At 38.2% G+C, this 8,785-nt stretch overlaps 1 protein-coding gene across 1 annotated transcript; it reads right to left on the bottom strand.

Annotated features, from left to right (window-relative positions):
• Positions 1 to 4,345: 4,345 nt before the first annotated feature.
• LOC112056321 (forkhead box protein C1) lies at positions 4,346 to 6,181 on the bottom strand. The gene has a single exon (XM_024096734.2). The coding sequence runs from the start codon at positions 6,020 to 6,022 to the stop codon at positions 5,066 to 5,068; it is 957 nt and encodes a 318-aa protein (XP_023952502.2). The 5' UTR covers positions 6,023 to 6,181; the 3' UTR covers positions 4,346 to 5,065.
• Between the last annotated feature and the right edge of the window lie 2,604 nt (positions 6,182 to 8,785).

Here is an 8,785-nt window from a genome sequence, read left to right as displayed (position 1 = left end):
TAACTTGTTAGGAGGAGGATGAAAACCCACACCCCTATCGGTTTCTACACGTCATAGTCCCCAAACACTAAATCGCTTGGCTGTACGTCTATGCCGGTGGGGTGGTAACTAGCCACGGCCGAAGCCAAGAAAATTAATATTATATATTATATATAATAATTGGACCAATTAAGAAAATCTCAATCGGCCCAGCCGGGGATGGAACCCAGGATCTCCGTTTTGTAAATCCACCGCGCATACCACTACGTCACGGACACCGTCAAAATGTAAAAAACCTTTTTTTTATACAATTACTAGTTAGCCTATAATTTTGAATCTCAGCAGGTTTGATGATAAGCTAATATATAAACTCATAGTCTTTGAAGTTTAGCAAAACTGCGAACGGACTAATGGACAAACGGACGTGGCAAAACTATTAGGGTTCCTTGTTGAATTCAGAACCCTATGAATGAAAAACTAAATTATAATTTAGTATGCCAAAAAAATATTTTCAAAACCTCAGCAGTCAATAGTATACCGTAAAACAATGCTTGAATTGTTGAACAAATTGAAATAGTTTAATCTATTGATTAAACAGTCCTAAAGAGTTAAATGTGTTTAGCTTTAGTTGGTAACAATTACTCTAATTAACATTAGAAACATGTATTGTATAAAGTATTAGTTTTTTTAAAAAGAGTAATTCAAAGGGTAATTTCAGATGAAGTCATTAACGAAACCGAATAAAGTACCTAGTCACTAGTGATTCATTTACAAACTTTGGCTTAAAGGTTTATTAAGCGTGAGAACATGGTTTATACAAATAACTATTGTTGTGCGTTCGGTGGAATTCGTGATGTTAATCAGTTTGGAATGTGACACCCGATTATCGTTTATCAGGTGTGGGTTAAGGATTGTAAATCGTAGATATTGATAAACAATTTCTACTGGGGTAATATTTTGCTAGCATCTGGGGTAAGATGTTATCTTTATTCTCTAAATAATTAAAAAAACAAATATTAAAAATTAAATATATAAAATAAAATAACTATCTTCTATAACTCAGTATTAAAGTACATAAGTATCGCACATATTTAATCCATTTAAGGCAAGGCTTTAAAACTATGAAGACTTTTGTGATAAAAGATTATGATTATGACTTCACTATAATCTAATGTTAGTGATGGTTATGATTATGTAGGTACTTAAGTAGTTGATCAGTTAATCGAACCTTTTTTTGCATAAAACATTAGAAATTGTGTTGTATCTGAGGGTTTTTAGCAATGTACACTACACGCACTTGTTAGCCGCAGGTGCTGATAATACGAGTAATCACTGATCACGGTTTAAGCATACAAATATTTTTAGTTATTTACCTCTTACGTCCAAATGCCTCAGTGCCTCAGTGACCTACGGGTTCGAAACTTGGTAGCTAAAAAGGGCTATTAGAAGGCTCAAAGTCACTCTGCGGGGCATGAAGCGAATTCTGCTTGGAGTTTCTCTGCATTATCGAATCAGAAATGAGGAGATCCGCAGACGAACTAAAGTCACTGACATAGCTTAGCGAGTCGCGAAGGTGAAGTTGAAATGGGCAGGCCACATAGTTCGAAAAGCCGATGGACAGTGGGCGACCGCGCACCGGAAAGCGCAGTGTTGGTCTAGGTGGACAGAGGACATCAAGCGGGTTGCAGGGAGCCGCTGGATGCTGGCGGCTCGAGAGCGTTGTGTTTCTTAGAAGACCATGCAAGAGGCTTACGTCCACCAGTGAACGTCCATCGGCTATTAATGATGATAATGAAATGATGACTACTACCTAGATACTTAGTTCTCAATTTAGCCGAGTTAAGAGTCGAACTCAGAAGGTGTTGAATATACATGATAATGCAATAGAGGGAGGGAGGGAGAAGAGAATATAGGTACATCATAATATGTTTAAAAAGGTGAAGATTACCGGTTTAGGTTTAATATTTTTATTTGTAATGTACGTTACCGTTAAGGTCTTATACCTACTTATAACTTCTATACACCTCTCAGTCAAAATGTGGGTTGATGGACTAGGATTGATATATACATATCTACATGTCAATGATAAATCCAGAACTCGCGGTTTAACGTGTTATCGAGTACCTACCTATATAGGTAGGTAGTATGAGGAGGGAAGGAGGGAAGTCACACCGGGCTACTTTTCTCGCTCTTGGAAAACAAAAAAAAAACAAACAAACACAGCCCTATACAATACTAAAACATGATTAATAGCCAAATGGCATAAATAATAAATACGAAAGCAAAGTATAATTTTTCTTCACGAGTCTTAAATGAATCAGATTTCCAGAGAAAATCGGGAGCTAAACTAACCTATCAAATACAATGTGACTCTTAGCTAAGCATTCATTTATAAGTAGGCAACTTATGTACGGGTATTAGCTAAAGTCGCTGAAGATTAAACAATAGCCCGTGAGAAAATTTACTAAAGTTACCGAGAATGCGTAATAACTATTTAAACGAGTGAATAATTATGTTATACCTGTTATACTTAAATACCTGTAGCTACATTTTATTTGTTATAAATAACTAGCTGACGCCGCGCGTTTTCATCCGCGTGGTTCCCGTTCCCGTAAGAATACGGGGATAATATATAGCCTATAGCCTTCCTCGATAAATGGGCTATCTAACACTGAAAGAATTTTTCAAATCGGACCAGTAGATCCTGAGATTAGCGCGTTCAATCAAACAAACAAACAAACAAACAAACAAACAAACTCTTCAGCTTTATAATATTAGTATAGATTTAAGGCAAATAGTTGAGAGAATGGCAACCACACCGCAAAGTATTGATCGATCTCTAATTAGGTGGACAGTCGACATCATACTGGTTGCAAGGAGCCTATAGATGAAGACCTGCGTGTTTAGAAATCCTAATATCCAGCTGCCATCGTCTCATAATAATGATGATGATTTAAAGTAAAGGGTATTTTTTTACAGTGTTTAAACTGCTAAATTCATCCAATGTGTAAATGAATCCAATCTTAAATCCAATCATTTCAACGCGGTTTCATTCATTTAATTTTTTGCGCAAAGGATCAGTCTGGCTGTCCAGCGTGGAAATGCAACCTTCTTCCAAATTCTTGCCACCATTCCACGTGGGCATGATTTGTATAGTTATTAGGATAAGAACTTAAGTTCCTTATTGTATTCTTTCTCTATAAAAAAAATGTGTAAATTAAACTAAATAATATATAAAATAAAATATTAAACGATGAAAGAGAATACTTAATGTTATATGTAATAATAATAATAATGGGTTTCTCAAATATCTGACTGATATATCAATTGCTTACCTAATAAATAAATAGTTAGTCGTAGTAAAATTATCATTTTTTTCTAAAGAGCTTTATTTTTCTAAAAAAAGGATAAGATAGATGCAGCAGCTATACTTTTATGTACCTATAGAAAAAAATTCATTGTATCCTTTAGATGAATCTAGTTTATTTCTTAAAAAATCATTTTTTCTTTATTTAGACTTGAGAAAGAAAGTATAAGCTTTTTTCATTCATTGGTAGATAGGTAGGAAGTCATAAATATCTCAAATGAAATAAAACAAGTGATGCTTCAATTTCAATCTCAGAATAAGCCTCGCGTGGTTCCCGTCCTTGTAGGAATACGGGGATAATATAAAGCCTATAGCCTTCCTCGATAAATGGGCTCTAACACTGAAAGAATTTTTCAAATCGGACCAGTAGTTCCTGAGATTAGCGCGTTCAATCAGACAAACAAACAAACTCTTCAGCTTTATAATATTAGTATAGATGTCAATCACAGTTTTCCGAAAACACAGACAATCTCACTGAATAATTGAGATTTAATTACCTACTACATGTCCCTTTAAAATAGGTTTCAGTACCTGATTGTTCATTTACCTACTAAAATTATTCCCTTCAATTTACATAATTTTATTATCAAAACGATAAAGAGAATGTTTTATCTCTACATAAATAAAACCGTATATTTATGACTGTCTTTTTTAATTATGTCAATATTAAGTAGGTAGGTATTATAAGAATATATAATTAGATTTCCTTCACCGATTGAGACACGTGATATTTAATTTGCATTTTAAGAAATTAAATATCACGTGTCTCAATCGGTGAAGGAGAAACATCGTGAGGAAACCTGCATACCAGATAATTATCTTAATTCTCTGCGTGTGTGAAGTCTGCCAATCCGCATTGGGCCAGCGTGGTGGACTATTGGCCTAACCCCTCTCATTCTGAGAGGAGACTCGAGCTCAGCAGTGAGCCGAATATGGGTTGGGTTGATGATGATTGATGATAATTAGATTATCGACAGGTGTAAAATAAAAAGAATAATATAAGTATAATTTCTATTTATTGAATTTCATAGAATTGTCTTATACCTACTTATATTATTTATCCGACTTTTCCTAGTACATAAGCGATAACGTTATATTCACATGTTACTATAACAACAATGAGTATTAGATGCTTTAACTTTATATACAAATAGTTTCTACGAATATCTACAGTCACTTGGTCGTTTTTCAGACTTTAATAGTATATAGGTAATATCATTTACTATGAAGTAGCTACACGGATCACGGGTACACGTAGCACTAATAAGAAGGTAGATTTACAATAATTTACACGTTTATATATAGAAGAAATACTCAAAGGGAAACACGTTAAAGTAGGTATAAACAGATTATAGACTATTTGTAAATTAAAAATTTATAATAATTTGAAATAATAATAATTCAAGTTGATATTATTGACCTGATAATATCGAACTGGCATGAAATTAAATGAAAATAAAATAAAGCATAAAAATAATAACACACGCGAAGAAAAGAGTTCAACGCGTGCGAATCTCTATAAAATAGTTTCTACAGAAAAATATAGTACAGAAAACAAGATAACCTTAGGAAAACAGATTGAATATCCACTACACAATATTTTCGGGAAATAATACTGATTCACTATTCACATTTATACATAGCACAGCACGTCTACCGCCGCAAAGAGTCCACTGTTTCGTGTTTATATCCGAGGTTTAGGGTGTTTGCGATTGCAGTTTAAGTGTCCGGCGGGCGCTGCTGGTCGGGTGGGCTGGGCGGCGCGGGCGAGTGCGGCGACGCGTGGCGACGCAGCTGCTGCAGCAGCGCGGGGTCCAGCGCCGGCCACCAGCCGCGCAGCAACGGGTAGTGAGCCGCCGGGGCCAGCGGCGGCCGCGCCTCTTCCTCCGCTGGCCGCACTTCCTCCTGGTCACTCGCTACCACGTCGATGTCCTCCTCGACCTCCTCCTCTCCGCTGCTGTCTCTCCGCTCGCGTTTCTGCGGGCCTTCGTCGGGCGCGAGGAGCGAAGCTACATCGAACTGCCGCTTTCGTGTCTGCGTCCCCGTCGGGATCCTCCCGCCCCAGAACGGAAGCGCCAGAGTCGTCGGCGGCGGTGACTGCGGCGGCGGCGACGGGGAGTCCTCGCCGTCGTCGTCCACGGCCAGCCCCATGTGCTTCCGCACCTTCCTTTGGGCCTTGCGTCTTCGGAAGTCGCCTTTGCGAAAGTCCTCGACGTTCGCCGGGTGAATAGCCCAGTAGTGGCCCTTCCCGTTCGCGGACCTCCCCGCCTTGACGAAGCAGTCATTGAGAGACAGATTGTGGCGGATCGAGTTCCTCCATCCGGGGCCGCGGGATCTGAAGTATGGGTAGTTGTCTAAGATGTGCTGGTAGATGTCGGAGAGGACCAGTTTGCAGTCGGGAGAGTTGAGGATGGCCATCGCAATGAGGCCGATGTAGCTGTGCTGCGGCTTGGGTTCTTCGGGCTGCAGCGCGCGCTGCTGCAGCAGGGACATGGAGAGCGCGAGGCGCGGCGCGTAGGGCCCATAGCAGGGCGCCAGGGCCGGCGGGTACAGGCGCAGGCGCTCGGCCACGGCGTAGTTGTACAGCTGCAAGCGGTAGTGGTCTATGGCGGCGGCGGTGACGGCGGGCGCGTCTTTGGCCAGCGGCCAGGAGCCTCCGTCGGCTCCGCTGCACATGTTCGCGGCGGCGGCCGGGGCGCGAGTGAGGGCCCGGCGCGCCGGCCGCGGGAGCCGGGGGCCGCTCCGCCGCCGACCAATCAGCGCGCGCGCGCTCCGCGTGTACGTGTTTTTGTTTAGCGACGCCCCACTCCGCGCCTTGAGGCTTGCTGTACCGACCGCAGCTACACTGATTTATGATCTGTCAGGTAATAAAGTTTTACGATAGAATTAGTTGTTAATAGGTATATCCTTTTGCACATTTTTATGATATATAAATATGTACTTAAGTAAAATTGTTTTTTTATAAACATAAACCTCTGTAGTAAGTACTTATATATTAGCTATAATATACTTTTGTAAAAATATAATATGTAAGGTATGAAGAGTAACCTAGTAAAATATAATGCTGGTTAAATTATTACAATTTGTTACAATTGGCTCTCGGCTTGTTTATGTTTAGAGACCTCATCATTAATCAATGAAAACCACTGTAAGGCATGCATGTAAGTAAGGCATGCCGTGTAGGTACCTAAAAATACTTAATGCACACAATATCAATTTAGTGTTTAGTAGCCATACCTACATAAATATTGAAACAAGCTTAATATTTAACGAATTGATTTAAATTGAAATATATTTTTCCGATTACATAAATAACTAGATAAAAATGTAAAGTACTCAGGTATTTTAACTGCTCCATATAGTTCTGGCCTACATACTACAAATGATTTTCTATTACAAGAGATTATGTATACAAACTAAAAAATGTATCCCTCATCATTCTGTGGAAAAGTGTTCTTATAAGTAACCTTATTCAGTTTACTTACTATAAATATTTATTGCCAAAATCTTAATTTATGATAAATTTGACGATGCAAAAGCAGATCTTTGATTCTGAATATTATATATTAAGTAGGTACCTAATTAATTGTAATATTAAGCAATAGGTAACTGTTACACGTTATTAAATATTTATGATAAAATATGTTATACCTACTAAGAATCAAAGATAGTTTTAAAGTCAGACTTATTTCATTAATTTAAAAATCAAATTGGAAAGAGAAAACTTTTATTCTAAAATATTTTATTTGCTGTCCTTCCTTTCAAAACCGTTACAAATGACAACTTGGTAGCGAGTACTTCCCTGTTATTTTGGAGATATCACAACAAGCAACAACACATTACTTCTCAGGAGGCGCGACGGAAAGAGACGTAACATCAAAAATGCGTTTTTCGCTAAACGAGTGACAGGGACAGAACAACGTGCAACAGTTTCACATGTGGTAAACGGCTGTGATAGCAAACCTTTGAGCTATAACATTTGAAAATGTGTTCTATGTGGATGACTTAAAGTTTATTATTTATTGATGTACAAATTTTATGACGTAGTAGATGAGAAAGGGAAATAAAGAGCTTTGCCAGTGAGTGCGAAGAGTGCAGACAGAGATATCGACGAGACGCCGCGGACTAACAATGCAGTTGCCGCCCATTTAAATACGCCATTTTGTTAACTGTCTCCTTGTCGGCTTTTGTTGGGGAAAGCAGTGTTCCGGAATTAGAAAATTACGTGGAAATTTTCCGTATTTCGTATCACTGTTCACATTGAGTCGTTTATTATTTTTTGTGACAGATATATATCTGTGGATACATAACATTTGATATCGATATAGAATGGAGCTTTTATTTGCGATTTTAAGCTTTTTAAATTGATTTGGATTATTTTCGCATTACAGAGAATTGACCTTTGCAGCTTTTGTACGCATCTGTTCTTATCTGAGAAAATTATTAGTTTTCTGAATCTGCGAACGTAATTGGTACGAATATTTAGGTATAGCTAATTAAATAATAAGCAGTGGCGTAACGTGCCTTAAATGGGCCCTGTATCAATAAAGAGCCATGATAGCCCAGTAGATATGACCTCTGCCTCCGATTCCGAAGGATGTAGGTTCGAATCCGGTTCAGGGCAAGCACCTCAAACTTTTCAGTAAGAAATTATATATCATGTGTCTCAAACGGCGAAGGAAAACATCGTGAAGAAACCTGCATACCAGAGAATTTTCTTAATTCTCTGCGTGTGTGAAGTCTGCCAAACCGCATTGGGCCAGCGTGGTGGACTATTGGCCTAACCCCCTTTCATTCTGAGAGGAGACTCGAGCTCAGCAGTGAGCCGAATATAGGTTGCTATTAACGAACGAAATTAAAATAAATATTTATTGATTTTAAGTTACCTCTTCCTCCTAGAAATTCAGCTATGCAAGCGTTTTAAATTAAGTATAGGTACATTTTTTTTTCTTTTTATTCGGCAAATTGATTTATTAAATATAATTAAACCGACGGCTTAACGTGCTCCGAGGCAAAGGGAAGTTATAGATATAGATAGTGTCTGATACTTTAAAAGCCTTATACTTAATAAGGTTTATTAAGTATAAGGCTTAAAAAATTATTTTAGATTGTAGGTTAATCTTTTACTTTAAGTTTTTTACCGGACTCTGCAGTGTTGTGAATGCCTGTAAGGGATGGCAGCAGTAGTTCAAGAATTTTGTAACTCACTTATATATAATGTTTTCTGCTGTCATTGTTGGCGTTACAAATAAATATATATAAAAAAAAGTATCATACAATCACCTACCTATGTAAAACAAAAATGAACATTTTTACACAAGTAGGTAAGTAGGTACATTCGCGCGCAACTTAATTTAACGCAGAGCACGTCGCGGCAAATGGTCGCGTTTAAAACAAACGAGTTGTTGCAGAAAACGCCGCAAACACAGTTGCCACAAA

This window comes from Bicyclus anynana, chromosome 17, assembly GCF_947172395.1.
Source record: "Bicyclus anynana chromosome 17, ilBicAnyn1.1, whole genome shotgun sequence".
Taxonomy (NCBI): Eukaryota; Metazoa; Arthropoda; class Insecta; order Lepidoptera; family Nymphalidae; genus Bicyclus; species Bicyclus anynana.
Note: the sequence above shows the minus strand (reverse complement) of the source record. Positions and strands in the feature narration are given on the sequence as shown.